The following is a 17,500-nucleotide window of genomic DNA, read 5'->3' on the forward strand; positions in this document are numbered from 1 at the left end:
GGCCGTTGAAAAGCTTTATCCTTACTTATGTTCTCAAACAATTTCTTTGTAACACCTTTTGGCACACACCTGTAGAACTTAAGCGTCATCACTGACTCTATTCTACAATTTCGAAGTCACGGATACTATAGAAACATCATCTTTATGCATACTATACAAGTATCTATTCATTCTAAATAAATTTTGAACGAGATTCACAGCCTTTGTTATGACCTCAAACTTATATCTCGTACAATTCTTCGTATATCTTTGAAATCATAAGAACCTTTCTTGTCGAATCTGCGGGGAAACTAAGTCGGTCTTCTACTGTACCTGAAATCGTCACCTTCGTTTCATTATGTCCGGAGAGCCTGGATGATGTCAAATATAATTTTAGGAAGGGATACCGGACAGAATGTCAATGAAGGCCAAAATATCATGATGGGATGTAATGACAGTGGAAGACAAAAGATCACTATGGGATATGATTATACTGGAGGGAAAAATATCACAGTAGGATATAATGTCACTGGAGGACAAAATATAATTTTAGGAAAAGATGCCGGACATAATGTCAATGAACGACGGGAGGCCGGTGTGAATCACGATGACGTAGGGGGACAAAATGAATGTACAAAAGAGATCGGAAGACCGTGATCGACCAGATGTCCGTGATGAGGGAAATGTTAATTTTGATGGGAGAAATGTTGATGAGGCATTGAATGTCAATGAAGTACCAAATGATAATATAGAGCAAGGTATAAACAAAAAACAAAATGATAATGTAAGGCATGATATTGAAACTCGAAATGTGTCAAAAAGAAATGATCACGAGTTTCTTAAAACCATGTACTTTAATGATCGTAGTATTAGGAACAAATTTCAAGAAATACAGGCGTATGTCAAAAGCGAAAATCTCGATATGATAGGAATAACTGAGGCATGGTTAAATGGTACAGAGTTCAAAGCTGAATTTAATATTGTGGGGTTTAAACACTTCATCAGGATAGAAACTACAAGAAAGGTGGGGGTGTTCTGTTGTACGTTAAAAACAACGTTCATGCTTGTGTTTTAGAGAAAGTGAAACAGGATGCATATGATAGTTTGTGGGTTGAGTTAACCCAAACAAATGGACAAAAAATGAATATAGATGTAATATATAGGCCAAAGACATTATCATTAGCAGACGACAAACTGTTATTTCAAGAACTGTCTAGTTTCTGCAACCGGGATTTATTGATAATGGGTGATTTCAATTTTACTGACATTGATTGGATGACCCTTGAACATGGCCATATAGGTAGTCGCTTGATTGATTTTCTTGGTGACAATTACTTAATTCAGCATATAAAAGAGCCCACAAGATATGGAAACTTACTCGATCTATTGATCACTAGCCGCGAAAGCATGGTAACTGATGTAGAAGTCGGTGAGACTATTTCAAATAGCGATCACAACTTAGATTCAAACTCCTAATTTTTTTAGAATGGATACTTGTGTTTCTAAAATACCCAATTTCAGTAAAGCTCAGTTCATAGGACTACGTCAGGAGCTTCAGCTTACAGATTGGGAGGCAAAATTAAACGAAAGACCTGTAGATCAGATGTGGGAAATATTTCAAAATACGCTCACTAAGATGATTCATACTTACATTCCTTTTAAGGACAGACGTCCCCCAAATCAGGCTCGCCCAAAGTGGCTCGACAAAGAAACTGAAAAAAGTATTGCTAAAAAGAGACAGGCTTATAAGAAATATAAGTACTCGGGTGCATCTAATGACTATAAAAATTATGTATCAATACAGAGAGATTTAAAAGAGACAATAAGAAAAAGAAAACGACAATACGAAATGAACATCGCTGATAAATCCAAAGAGAATCCCAAAGAATTCTATAGTTACATTAGAGATAAAAAGGTTGTTAGGAATCACATTGGTCCACAATTATCTGCTGACGGTCAACTTGAATATTCAAATGAAGGAATGTGTAATATCCTAAACAATTATTTTAGCTCGGTATTCGTAAACGAAACACCTCAAAACGAACTCCAAACTGAAACCTGTGAAAAGTCTAGGGTAAACTTACTACGGTAAATATAACAAAAGAAAAAATTAAAAGGTGTATAGATAAACTCAAAGTTAATAAAACACCAGGGCCTGACGGTTGGCATCCAAGAATATTAAAGGAAATTAAAAATGAGATTGTTGTTCCATTAGAAATTATTTTCAAGAAATCCATCATATCCGGAGATGTCCCAAGAGAATGGAAGCTAGCTAACGTTACTCCCATATTCAAAAAAAGGTGACAAAAAGAAGCCAAATAACATAAGGCCTATAAGTTTGACTTCAATCGTAGGAAAAATAATGGAAATGATCATCAGAGATGCTATGGAATATCATTTAGAAAGTAACCGTTTGATAAATGCTGGCCAGCATGGTTTCAGACGGAAACGTTCTTGCGTGGCTAACTTGCTCGAATTCTACAACACAATTATCTCGAATTATGACGAAAGAAACAATATAGATTTAATATATCTAGACTTTGCAAAAGCTTTTGATACCGTCCCACACGAAAGACTACTTACTAAATTAGCTTTACACGGAATAAGTGGTAGCCTATTAAGTTGGACTAGTAATTGGTTGAATGGTCGAAAACAGAGAGGTGTTTTAAATGGAAAAACTTCTAGATGGAAAAATGTTACAAGTGGAGTTCCTCAGGGTTCCGTTCTTGGGCCACTTCTGTTCATAGTATATATAAATGATATAGACCATGGACGAAAATCTACTGTTTCCAAATTTGCTGATGATACAAAACTGTGCGGAGTGGCAAATGATCACTCAAACCAATTAGATATTCAAGATGATTTAGATAAATTACAGCAATGGTCTGAAAAGTGGCTAATGAAATTTAACACAAGTAAATGCAAGGTAATGCACATAGGTAAAAACAACAGTAAGTACGATTACAAGTTATTTGGAAATTCGTTAACAAAAGTGGATAGTGAAAAAGATCTTGGCGTAATTATCAGTAACGACCTCAAATCATCCAAGCAGTGTATTTCAGCCTCTGAGAAAGCAAATAAGATTCTAGGACTGATTGCGCGATCTTTTGATTTCAAAAGTCCATCACTCATTAACAAGCTATATAAATCGTTAGTTCGTCCACATTTGGAATGTGCTGTTTCCGTATGGTCACCGAATCTCATTAAAGACATTGACAGACTGGAAAAAGTACAACGGCGAGCCACAAAACGGATTCCAAATATCAAAAATAAATAATACGAAAATCGACTAAAACATATGAATCTGTTTTCCCTAAAAAAGCGTAGACTCAGAGGTGACTTGATACAGGTCTTTAAGATTCTAAAGGGAATTGACAACATCAAAAGTGACAAAATTTTCACATTGAATGAGAATCAGACAAGAAACAATGGTCTGAAACTATTCGGAAATAGATTCAATTTGGAAGTAGGTAGAAACAACTTTGCCAACTGTGTAGTTAATGAATGGAATAAACTTCCTGCACAGGTAGTGCAATGTAGTTCAGTTCGAAGCTTTAAGGCTCATTTAGATAAACGCCTAAGCAAGATGCTGTAATGATTATAATTTATCTTATATTATTTGTTTTTGTTTTGTTATCATTTGTCTGTCTGATTTTCATTTATTATTAGTTATATGTCAATTTATTATTATTTACTGTTTACCTGTTTGTTTATTATTTAACTATACCTATGCATTTATTTATGTATTTTATTTGTTATTTACATTATTATAGTTTCTATTTATTATTTTATTATTATCATGATTTTTTTTCTTCGTATCCGACCTAGATATGGACGAAAAGGTCTCCTGTCGGCATGCTCCGCCTTTGTAATCCTTTGTAATTAAATTTAAATTAAAATTACATATGAGTAACATTCCTATTTTTGTTACCCCAAAATATATAAAAGATGTTTTTTGTCGGGATCTTGGCTTTCGGGATTTTGGCCTTTCGGGATTGTGGCTGTCGGGATATTGGGTGTCGGGATTATGGCTGTCGGGATTCTGTCCAGGTTCCATACATATACATACATACATACATACATACATACATATATACATACATACATACATACATACATACATACATACATACATACATACATACATACATACATACATACATACATACATACATACATACATACATACATACATACATACATACATACATACATACATACATATATACATATATATATATATATATATATATGTATATATATATATACATATATACATATATATATGTATGTATGTATGTATGTATGTATATAATGTATATGTTCTTTTGTACTAGCGTCTCGATATGGGGAAGTCACGCACGCGCTCATACAGACGCAAGAAAGAAGTAAGAATTCCCAGAAACTCAGAGTTTGCGGTTGCCTGCGAAGATTCTTTCTGGGAAAAGGACAAGACCCATTTGAAACCTCATGTTTTCCATTTTTTTCTTACACGCGGGCCTCAGGTGCAGTCAGCCCCAACCTCTACTCCTCTTGCGTCACTCAAGCTGCCTTAATCACCGATGTCTAGCTTTGAATTTGAGGAGAAAAACAAAGTGTTGTATACAGCCAATAAATCCAAAGAGAAAAAAAGAAAAAAAATAGATACGAATTTCGAAATAGATGAGGGACTGGTCGGAATATGAGTAAAGTCTGGATTAAGGACGTGAGAGGCCACGGGCACAGAAAAAGTCGTCAGCAGAAGCTTGCAAAGCTCACGAGATGCCAAACCCTCTAAACCAATTATTTTTATTGATACATTTGTTAGACAGTAAATCTCCACAAACTTTTAGCCTCATACTTAAATGATATATTTGAAAATATTACACTAAAATTCTGAAAGGGCTAGAAAATGTACTGCAGGATTGTATTTATTTTTTCACAGACTTTTTGAGAATGATAATCAAATGTCCCCAACAGATTGCGTTATACGGTGTTAGACTAACAGTATTTCATAAACTGAAACACATGTTGGTAATACACATAAAGATGAGTAGCCCATTAAGTAACTTAGAGTGAACCCTTGCGGTTAATGAAAAAATAAACACTTAAGAGAGGAAGGGAGAGAGAGAGAGAGAGAGAGAGAGAGAGAGAGAGAGAGAGAGAGAGAGAGAGAGAGAGAGAGAGAGAGAGAGAGAGAGAGAGAGAGAGAGAGAGAGAGAGAGAGAGAGAGAGAGAGAGAGAGAGAGAGAGAGAGAGAGAGAGAGAGAGAGAGAGAGAGAGAGAGAGAGAGAGAGAGAGAGAGAGAGAGATAGGAGAGAGAGAGAGAGAGAGAGAGAGAGAGAGAGAGAGAGAGAGAGAGAGAGAGAGAGAGAGAGAGAGAGAGAGAGAGAGAGAGAGAGAGAGAGAGAGAGAGGAAAGAGGCTGAGACTGACATTATAATTGTGTTATCCCAGTTTTTCATAGCTGGCTCGTGACACCAGATGCATTAGAATCAGCTTAGGAGCCCCCCAAACCTTAACAGAACTGTTTCGTTTTATGTCAAATCATTTACATGAGAAATTGCACTATGTCTTAAAAATCACAGTGTCTCCCGTCAGCTGTTGAGAGCCACTGGTGTAGGCCAAAATTGAATACATAAGGAGCCATTCGTCATCTCCTGGATGTTGTCACTTCAGGAAGAGAAACAGGTAAACGGCAGAAGTCCACTAAATACAGTCAGAATTGTCACTTTTGCCCGACATGATTTGACCACCAAGGCAGGTGGCAACCACCAAGGGCAGACCGGACTCAAGATGAAGAGAATGCTTCTACTTTTTTTTTTTTTTTTAAGATATATTTTACAGATAAAGGTTCCTCACATGGTTCTAATGCCTTAGTGACACACTGAGCATCGATGTAGCTCTAGTTTGGCCACAAGTGGCTGCTAGTGTTTGACATTAGCCCGTCTTTCCGGGCATAAAGAAACAAAGGCGACGATACGAATTCAGGTACAGACGAAGACTGACCCAGTTTCCCCCGCATATTCACCAAGAAAGGTTCATATGATTACACAGATATACGAAGAATTGTACGAGATATAAGTCTGAGGTTATAACAAAGGCCGTAAATGTCATTCATACTTTATTCAGAATAAATAGATGTTTGTATAGTATGCAAAAAGTACATTTTTCTCTAGTTTTCGTGACTTTGAAATTTGTAAAATAGAGTAAGTAATGACGCTAAAGTTCTACAAATATGTGCCAAGAGGTGTTAGAAAGAAATTGCCTGAGAACAGAAATAATGATAAAGCTTATCAACGGCCAAATCCGAGGGGCGCCTTGCACACGTGCTCACCAAGACACCTGTCGAAGCAGCACTTGTCCACGCCACTGCACGCCCCGTCGTTGGAGCAGGTGTTGGGAGGCCCGAAGACGCGAGGGCACACGGGTCTGACGGGTGGGCAATTGCCGGGCTTGACGATCTGCGTGGCGATGGGATTGGGCCGTTGGTTGTTATTCTCGCAGCAGTAGGCCGCTCCTTCAGGAGTCTTGCACCAGTAGCGGCAGTTACTACTAGGAGCGACAGGAGAAACAACTCCACCGACGATACCGTGACCGACGCCGCCGACCACGGGACGTCCTTGGTTACCGAAAGGAGGTCTTCCTCCGAAAGGAGGTCTTCCTCCGAAAGGAGGTCTTCCTCCGAAGGGGCCAGGACCGCCCAGACCAGGAGCGCCGAAGGGAGAGCCCTGTGCAAGAGGAGGAAGTCCCCCGAAGAATCGGGTGTTTGCAGCGCCGCCACTTCCGCTCGCAGCATCACCATTGTTGTCTTTGAGTTTCTTACCCGCCACAATGGCGAGGTAGGACACGAGCAGGACGCACAGGACTTTCATTCTGTAGATCGGAGAATTACACGGGATTAACCAAAGAACCTTTCACGAGGGAGCTATGTATTGAAAGGGTGGGTGTTCTGACAGGTGATCAAATGCGTTGAGGCTACTTACTTGTTGCGAGATGAATTGCTGGAATCTGAAGACAATGTGTGTTCGTTTCCGTCTGCGGTGTCTTATATAGCGGGCGACACAACTCGCCTCTCCTTCCTCTTCCTCCTCTCCTTCTTTTGTTAGTCTCCTGCCCTTTTCGCTCACGTACAAAAGATCGGACTTACCTAGGTGTTGCCTAAGTTCTTTGTTTATGTTTTTGCACAATGGGAACTGCACAGATACACGCACACACGCACGCACACACACACACACACACACACACACACACACACACACACACACACACACACACACACACACACACACACACAGACACACACACACACACACACACACACACACACACACACACACACACACACACACACACACACACACACACACACACACACACACACACACACACACACACACACACACACACACACACACACACACACACACACACACACACACACACACACACACACACACACACACGCACGCACGCACGCACGCACGCACACGCACGCACGCACGCACGCACGCACGCACGCACGCACGCACGCACGCACGCACGCACGCACGCACACACACACACACACACACGCACACACACACACACACATACACACACATACACAAAGATTACAAAGGCAAAGGATTACAAAGGCGGAGCATGACGACAGGAGACCTTTTGTTCCATATCTAGGTCGGATGCGAAAAAAATCATAATGATAATAAAATGATAATAGAAAAAAATATAATAATGTATGCAACAAACAAAATACATAAACAAATGCATAGGTATAGTTGAATAACAAACAAACAGGTAAACAGTAAATAATAATGAATTGACACATAACTAATAATAAATGAAAATCAAACAGACAAATGATAACAAAACAAAAACAAATAATATAAGATAAATTATAATCATTACAGCATCTTGCTTAGGTGTTTATCTAAATGAGTCTTAAAGCTTCGAACTGAACTACATTGCACTACCTGTGCAGGAAGTTTATTCCATTCATTAACTACACGGTTGGCAAAGTTGTTTCTACCTACTTCCAAATTGAATCTATTTCCGGATAGTTTGAGACCATTGTTTCTTGTCTGATTCTCATTCAATGTGAAAATATTGTCACTTTTGATGTTGTCAATTCCCTTTAGAATCTTAAAGACCTGTATCAAGTCATCTCTGAGTCTACGCTTTTTTAGGGAAAACAGATTAATATGTTTTAGTCGATTTTCGTATGATTTATTTTTGATATTTGGAATCAGTTTTGTGGCTCGCCGTTGTACTTTTTCCAGTCTGTCAATGTCTTTAATGAGATTCGGTGACCATACGGAAACAGCACATTCCAAATGTGGACGAACTAACGATTTATATAGCTTGTTAATGAGTGATGGACTTTTGAAATCAAAAGATCGCGCAATCAGTCCTAGAATCTTATTTGCTTTCTCAGAGGCTGAAATACACTGCTTGGATGATTTGAGGTCGTTACTGATAATTACGCCGAGATCTTTTTCACTATCCACTTTTGTTAACGAATTTCCAAATAACTTGTAATCGTACTTACTGTTGTTTTTACCTATGTACATTACCTTGCATTTACTCGTGTTAAATTTCATTAGCCACTTTTCAGACCATTGCTGTAATTTATCTAAATCTTCTTGAATATCTAATTGGTTTGAGTGATCATTTGCCATTCCGCACAGTTTTGTATCATCAGCAAATTTGGAAACAGTAGATTTTAGTCCATGGTCTATATAATTTATATATACTATGAATAGAAGTGGCCCAAGAACGGAACCCTGAGGAACTCCACTTGTAACATTTTTCCATCTAGAAGTTTTTCCATTTAAAACAACTCTCTGTTTTCAACCATTCAACCAATTACTAGTCCAACTTAATAGGCTACCACTTATTCCGTGTAAAGCTAATTTAGTAAGTAGTCTTTCGTGTGGGACGGTATCAAAATCTTTTGCAAAGTCTAGATATATTAAATCTATATTGTTTCTTTTGTCATAATTCGAGATAACTGTGTTGTAGAATTCGAGTAAGTTAGTCACGCAAGAACGTTTCCGTCTGAAACCATGCTGGCTAGCATTTATCAAACGGTTACTTTCTAAATGATGTTCGATAGCATCTCTGATGATCATTTTCATTATTTTTCCTACGATTGAAGTCAAACTTATAGGCCTTATGTTATTTGGCTTCTTTTTGCCACTTTTTTTGAATATGGGAGTAACGTTAGCTAGCTTCCATTCTCTTGGGACATCTCCGGATATGATGGATTTCTTGAAAATAATTTCTAATGGAACAACAATCTCATTTTTCATTTCCTTTAATATTCTTGGATGCCAACCGTCAGGCCCTGGTGTTTTATTAACTTTGAGTTTATCTATACACCTTTTAATTTTTTCTTTTGTTATATTTACCGTAGTGAGTAAGTTTACCCTAGACTTTTCACAGGTTTCAGTTTGGAGTTCACTTTGAGGTGTTTCGTTTACGAATACCGAGCTAAAATAATTGTTTAGAATATTACACATTCCTTCATTTGAATATTCAAGTTGATCGTCAGCAGATAATAATGGACCAATGTGATTCCTAACAACCTTTTTATCTCTAATGTATCTATAGAATTCTTTGGGATTCACACACACACACACACACAAACACACACACACACACACACACACACACACACACACACACACACACACACACACACACACACACACACACACACACACACACACACACACACACACACACACACACACACACACACACAAACACACACACACACACACACACACACACACACACACACACACACACACACACACACACCACACACACACACACACACACACACACACACACACACACACACACACACACACACACACACACACACACACACACACACACACACACACACACACACACACACACACACACACACACACACACACACACACACACACACACACACACACACACACACATATACACGCAAACATACACTTACGCGTACACATACGCATACACATACACATACACATACACATACACATACACATACACATACACATACACATACACATACACATACACATACACATACACATACACATGCACATACACATACACATACACATACACATACACATACACATACACATACATATACACATACACACATACGATTTTTAATTTAAGTATGATAATCAAAGTATAAGGAGAAATAGCCCAAGTTGAAAACATACGTAACGTATGACTGGAGAGTAAAAGACAGTTATGTAAATTGAAATATCATGAATATAACCAGAAGAACTTCATTGGAATTGACTAGACACTGGGATATATTGAGTTAATGACAATAATTGTGTGGTTGAATCACATCTACTTGAGTCTCGTTCATCTGTTTTGTTCCTTTTTCATTTAGCTGACACATGACCATATTTGGTATTGGTAGTGTTATGGACAGTAAGAAGTTTCATCATACGTATGTGTGTGGCTTGCAGAGGATGATGTGGGGTGTTTAGTATGAACAGCATTAAGTTGGTGTTAAGGTATTGCATCGCGTGTCCTCTCGTCTTCAGCTACTGCCGCTGGCTAGTTTAGTTAAGGAAAGGGAGCTACTTTGTATAAATCTCTCCTACTAGTATATGACCTATCACCATGACTCCTGTCGGGCCTCCCCGTATCTACGTATGGTAACTGGGTGCCTTGTGGCCGCTGTCTAGAATTACAGGATATTTTGTAGTAGCACGAAAACCCAGAGGTTAACCAATGTGTGGACACACCACTGCCTTGTGGGTTAGTCTTAGTTGGCACAAGGCTACAGAGATAACCCGGATCAAAAACAGCCACGAGGGACGACTTCCCCCAGTCGACATGTATGTTGGTCTTTAGGGTGTGCATCCCTGGCATGTAAACCCTGGCTTCGGCAGACTGCGCGGACGAAACCACTAGATTGGCTCAATGGGAATAAAGGCGAAGCAGCAAAGCGTTGTGGAACGCAAATAGGGCACAGCAAGACACGATAACGCTGTTGGCCATCTACTGCATCCCAGTCTATCATCAGCTGTCCCGAGCCCGTCTTGCCACTGGATCAAGATAGATAGGGACGAGAGAGTGAGGCTGACGACGTCACTGCGCAATTCTTTTTCACTTCAATCAATGTCAAGCGTAAGTCATGGCCGTCTTCATTAATAAAGGGCAAAAGACAAACCTTATTAATGACTTTCATATATTTTATTTATAGCTTTAAAAGTATGTATTTTTCCGAGGAAAATATTTTCAGTTACAAACGATTAGAAACATATAATAACAAATAATAACAGTATTATTGAAATTCTGAATTAATGAAATCCAAGCGTCACCCAAAGTTGATCGATCATTAGTTCCATATTTGTCTTGAGGTGTATATATTTTAGGGAAATTATTCTCAATAAGAAATAGTCAACAACCAATAATGCTTTAGTTGATTTGTTAGAATTATGAAAGTTATATGTCACAACCGCGCCATATTTTGTCGACATTTCCACCCACTCCAATCCTTTACAAGGACAGAGAGAGCGAGAGAGATTTCGTCGACTTCCATTCTTTACAATAAGGTTTGTTCAAGGTTAGTTTAGGTAAGTTAAAGTAGGTTAGGTATAGAAAAGGAGTACCTAACTTAGTGTCATGGAAAGACACAACTACTCCATACCACTACCTAATTAGTATGTATTGATGCCAGTACATGCTAACGTCAATATATGTATGAAATTGTTCTTACTTTTGGCTGTAAGTCCAAATTGTGTGCGTATATGATATATATCAAAGGTACATATATTTGATTGTTTCAAATTATACTAGGAATGCTGTTGATTTTCTTCACCTAAATCAACATATGACTTAGTATCAAGATTCTTTGTTTGAAATTTTAAATCAATTGTACTACATTGGAGTTGAAACCTGAAGGTTGCATACATTGGGCATATAGTGTTTATATACTTATAAGGTTGAATCTACAGGAAGAATCTGCCATAACACAAACTTCTTCATAAGACTATGTATTATTATAGGATACATATACTTCCGTAGTACGCTGGACTATGATCTTAATTTTCAGTGACAGTAGCCCCATTTTAATCCCCATAGACGATCTCTGCAAAGTGTTTTGGATATCCGAGTACATAAGGTAAAGGTGACTATCGTCTGCAATTAAATTACTTATCTTTATAGTTGCGTAGAAACGGGAATCATAAATCTAACGTGTCAGGTTCTTTATAATTTTATCAACTACACAAGCATATGTATCAGAATATGAATGAATATTCTGATGCGAAGCAAGTAGAAATGACAAAGAAGACTAAAAAAAAAAGAGTATTTGGTAATGGAGTACAGACGTTGGGAACCCACACACGGAGGGCATCGCAATGAGGAAGTTTTAGGAAACAATGACTTGGGAGTTACTAGAAACACTCCTTGCAAAGGGTCCTGAGGATTTGATACGTTTAACATGTACGAATATATAGATGTTTAATTTAACCAGAATTTTCCATATGATTTTGTAGCATTTACATCACTTGAAGCACTAAGCTTTGGAAGAAAAATGAAGGTATATTGGACATTGACAGAAGACTGCACCCCGAAGAAAATCATACAATCTGTACAATCACTAAAGAAAAAAAATCAGGATGAAAGATGTGATTACTTTTTGTCCTTCAAATGAGGTTCGACCTTAATCGTTCATTGTTCAGATGAACAATCTAAAAGTAATTTTTGAGAGCATAACTGGGAAAAAAAGATCCAAGAAAAAGCAATACACCTGAAGTCTATAAACGAATAGGTTAAAAGAACTCAAGGGCAAGTCTTTGGAAACTTCCGAAGGCAGCAATGACCTCCCTAAAAATAAACGAGCTCCATCGCCCCTTGACACCATTGATATAAAAATGGTATCAAGTGGACCAACACTGTTGAAATTTGTCAGTTATAATCAGCCCTTCCTCTCAGTGACATCAGTCAATTCCACCTAGACTAGTGCCAGACGAAGAGATATATAGATTTGTGACAAAATACGACTACAGTCGATGGCGGCTCCCAAACTGTTTCGAGTCGGTTTCTCGGCTGAATTAAATTGTTTGGTGTTAGCGGGATCTGTAAGATAGATCATAGTGCTGAAAATTCATCGAGTCAGCGGAAGAGATTTTCATTCAAGACGTCTCATTATACGAAAGCGAACATCTCGAGTTATGAAAAAGCATCTCATACTTGGAAATATCTCACTAAAGAATGGCTACCAATAAACCAAAATTATAAAGATAAAATAAAAAAAGAGATTTTATTCATTTTAGGTGACATAATATCTTGTCTTTGAAAAAAGTTGATAAGCAGAGAATGTGACGTGTTGACATCAAATTTACAAAACATTGCTATATATATGTTTTTTTTTCTTTTTTTCTTTTTTTACAAAATGCACAGTCCTAGGCATTCTCTATAATTCGCGGGAAAAGGTAATATTATTTTAGTACTATGAATAATGTTATAATCCTTTATCACCATCACTGTCTTTTGTACCAATTTTTTGCTTGACTTGTATGATGAGTTTGTTGTCATTTGATTACCCACCTACAATTGTTACTCCAATCTTATAAAAAATGCTTACGGAGGACGCTTTCATCATACGTGCAAAATCACCCATTAACAACCAGAATAACCATAAATTATGTAAAACGCAGTGAAAAAAGTAACCAAGATAGAGTAATAATACAAAATGTTACATATGAAATTATATTTCATTGTTACAAGACTGAAAAGAACCTATTAATTAGTCTCATGATGGTAGCTTCACTGTTTACCTGTAAAGAATGATAAGAGATACCAAGTGATGTTCTGAAGATCCTTATTTATGTTAGTACAAATGTTGCAATAAGTTGGGTATCTCCGTCCTTACCCAGACCACAATATCTATTTTGGAAATAGCTTCCATGGAAACACCGAACATTGATGACGTCAAACGAAGAAACCTGTTGACAAGCAGGATGCAGATGCTTGCCAGCAAGCAAAATCCAGTCTTTTGAACCTGCCCGCAGGCAAGAGGAGAGACGAGTTTTGTTTCCCTGTTGCATGAGTTAGCGGGCATGACCACGCACACAATTGAACTTCACATCTACTTCCTGACAACGAATTTTCTTTAAAGTGGTCTTCAACTGATTGTTGTTTTTCCCCAACCTGCAAAGTGAAAGTCCTGTGTGTCCTTATAAAACAACAGGGCAGGACTCGCAGTAATGGGTATAAACTGGACAAATTTAGATTTAAGAAGGAAATAGTCAAAAATTGGTTTACTAATAGGGTGGTCGATGAATGGAATAAACTTAGCAACCATGTAGCAAGCGCTGAAAGTATCAGTTGTTTTAAAAAACGATTAGACAACTTTATGGATGGGGATGACAGGTGGTGATGAATACGGAGCTGCCTAGTGTAGGCCTTATGGTCTCTTGTAGTCCCCTTTATTCTTATGTTATTATGTTCCTATTTATGTCCTCTCTCGCCCTGGTAGCGGGTAAAGATCACAAGGACAAGGCCACGAGTGGAAGTGCTATGCAACGAAAACTCAATACAGTACTTTGGAGAACATTATGTAACTGGTAATAGACTAGGCAGTTTTCGCTACTTCGGAACGCAACTTCCTGTCTTAAGACCTGTCAGAAGATCTCCTTTCTGCCAATAATGTTTAGGGCATCCCGTGTTGATGCTGTTAGTCCTGGGATAGTATCAAGGAATTGTTTCTTCTACAGCTAGTGCAAGAGTACTCTAGGCAGTTTTAGCTACTTCGGAACGCAACTTCCTGTCTTAAGACCTGTCAGAAGATCTCCTTTCTGCCAATAATGTTTAGGGCATCCCGTGTTGATGCTGTTAGTCCTGGGATAGTATCAAGGAATTGTTTCTTCTACAGCTAGTGCAAGAGTACTATTGCGAGAGGGCCCACGAATCGGTCAATCCCTTCGCTTTGCAGATGGTCAAGCACGGCCAATTCCCGCCGGTGAGGCCGGCCCGTGTGTCCGCTCGTTTTCTAGCTTCCCATCACCTGCTTGAACGACAAGGCCTGTTTCGACAGGTTACTTGGCGAGTGTGTGTGTGTGCAAGAAACCACTCGAATATGATCGGTTACAAGTAGTGTCTGTCTTGGTCTTTTTAAAGAGGAACTTGTCTGCCATCTCTGACGTTATGTTCGTCACCCACCACCTACTGGGGCAGTGACTGGTTGGGAAAGAACCAGAAGCGAAGGACAAGAAGCAACTCCATCTCTCATTGTGATTATTTCTTTGTCAATTTGTGCAATCCATGGTTTATGGATTTTCTGACTGCGGCTGTTATATATTAATTTTATTCTTTCTTTTATTTGTTTTTTATTTAATTGTACTCCTAGGGTGTATTCAAGGTACCTGAAAGAAACACGAGTTGTAAAGAATTCAATAATTTCCGCTAAGAATATCCTAATTAAAATCTTAACTATTTACATTCTGAGTAATTTCGTTCTTTACTCATGGTTTCACTCCGTCAATTGTTTTTTATTTATTTTCTTATTTGATTTTTTCGGTTATACGTGGGTTCCCCACACCCGGTTTTCATATTTTATGTCCATTTTTTCTATGGTTTTGCTCAATAAGGATGGAACATCTAAGTCGACCACTCTGAGTCCCCCCTCAAAAAAATCCATATATATATATATATATATATATATATATATATATATATATATATATATATATATATATATATATATTTGTATACATATACAGGTATATATATATATATATATATATATATATATATATACATATATATATATATATATACAATGAAATCACAATAAACACATGATTCACAATATATGCAAAAACCACTGGGAAAATAAAAAAATATTGTTGATCGAACGTTTTCATATATTCGATACGTCTTCATAAGTACAATATATACAGAGAACAAAGACAATGTACGAGTATATATACAGAAAAGAGAATAAAAGTAACATGGAAAAGTCCATTGGGACCTGCACAACAGAGATGGTGAAGAATAGTCCTAGTATCTATTTATTCCTATCTATTAAAATTTTTGCGTTTACGTATTCCAGTGTTTCCAAAGGAATCTCCTAATGGTCCATTGTGATTGAATTGTGTCCATTGCAGTAGATCAAGGTCAAAGAGTCATGGGTATTTCCACTCACGAACTTTGAAATCCTGAATTTTCAGTACATTTTTCCTCATGCAGTCTACAAGCAGGGGACGCGATGAAAGATTGATGACTATAACTATAAAGGCATATATGTTCAATAGGTTTACTTTGCTTCGTTTACAGTGACTTGTTGTTACATCAATTTACTTTGGTGCCTGAATGAGCTCTTTATATGATAACTATAACCAAATCATAAGGTCCACATCATCTTCACTGTGAGAAAACATCCCATGCCAACTCCCATTCCTCTCTTTCTTCCCCACCAATCTCTCTATCTGTTGCTCTCCTTTCGTCTTTCTCTCTCAACCTATGTCTGTCTCTCTCTCTCTCAATTTGACTTGACTCAAACAAAACCCAATCTAACCCATCCCAATACAACTCAATCCAATCTAAGAAGATATGACCCGACTTGACCCGACTCGTTCTGAAGGTGGAAGCCTTAGCAAGTGAGAGAAGTATTCGTCAAGAAGTGAGAGGTCTACATGAAAATTAATATAGGTACTCTCTGCCGAGGGCATAGACAAGGAAACGTATGGCAAAAGTGTCACAAGAAATCTGTGGAAAATATGAATGTCTCGACAGGGCGTAAGTAGAACGTGGTGATGATTATAAGCACGTGCTTATCGTAAGAGTAGAGTTTAGATATTCATCAGATGAATGTGTCCACTAGTATAAAAATAGATTTACATTCTAGATACTGTTATGTTTTACCATATTAATCATGACTACATTGCCAAATATGTATATCACAAGAATATTTGTGAAAAAAAATATATTTACAAGCCCTTTGGTGTCAAAAGGGTTTCTTTTAAAACTGAAAAAATCGACTAAATCTAGCCTTAATGAAAAAACAACAACTAATCCCTGTGTAGAAAATACTCGAATTTCCGTGAAATGGTTTATAATATTATTTCTGCCATAGATCATCTTAGAAATATAACGAAAAATTGTCGATATCACGTTAGGCTGGGACCGGATTGAAGCAGAGACAAAGACAGGATTTACTGTACCTCGGGCTCTGTCGACGCAAAGCGTGGCTTTAAACTTCACCTCAGAATAAAATGATGCATGGTTCAGAAGCTTTCTTTATTGATAATGCCAATCAATTTTATTCATTGGAGACGGCGGCAACGACACCATTTCTATGTATATACAGTGTATAAAAAGTACTATACGTTTCCCCATCATCCTCGTTATTTTTTGGCATCATGTCATTATTCGGTTCTTAAGATAACGTTGATGTCATCTTTGAATCTAATGATTTTCATGATGATCCCTGTCATCTAAGTTAAACACCTTCACTTTTGGGATTTTGTTTCAGCTAAATACAACCACCTATT

At 37.7% G+C, this 17,500-nt stretch overlaps 2 protein-coding genes across 2 annotated transcripts in view; one reads left to right on the plus strand and one right to left on the minus strand.

The window, feature by feature from the left end:
• Nucleotides 1–193, plus strand: part of LOC143019221 (uncharacterized) — a 996-nt gene extending 803 nt beyond the window's left edge. The window contains exon 2 of the mRNA XM_076174916.1: nt 1–193. This exon is cut by the window's left edge and continues 550 nt beyond it. Within this exon, the coding sequence (XP_076031031.1) occupies nt 1–9 (9 nt within the window). The 3' untranslated portion in view covers nt 10–193.
• Nucleotides 194–6,068: 5,875 nt separating this feature from the next.
• Nucleotides 6,069–7,073, minus strand: LOC143019222 (uncharacterized). Its single transcript, XM_076174917.1, has 2 exons — nt 6,944–7,073; nt 6,069–6,833 (listed from the first exon to the last, which is right to left on the minus strand). Exon 2 carries the CDS (start codon nt 6,830–6,832, stop codon nt 6,254–6,256), a length of 579 nt encoding a protein of 192 aa, XP_076031032.1. The 5' UTR covers nt 6,833; nt 6,944–7,073; the 3' UTR covers nt 6,069–6,253.
• Nucleotides 7,074–17,500: the final 10,427 nt, after the last annotated feature.

Source organism: Oratosquilla oratoria, chromosome 36, assembly GCF_046742065.1.
Source record: "Oratosquilla oratoria isolate Oo_2021 chromosome 36, ASM4674206v1, whole genome shotgun sequence".
Lineage (NCBI taxonomy): Eukaryota > Metazoa > Arthropoda > Malacostraca > Stomatopoda > Squillidae > Oratosquilla > Oratosquilla oratoria.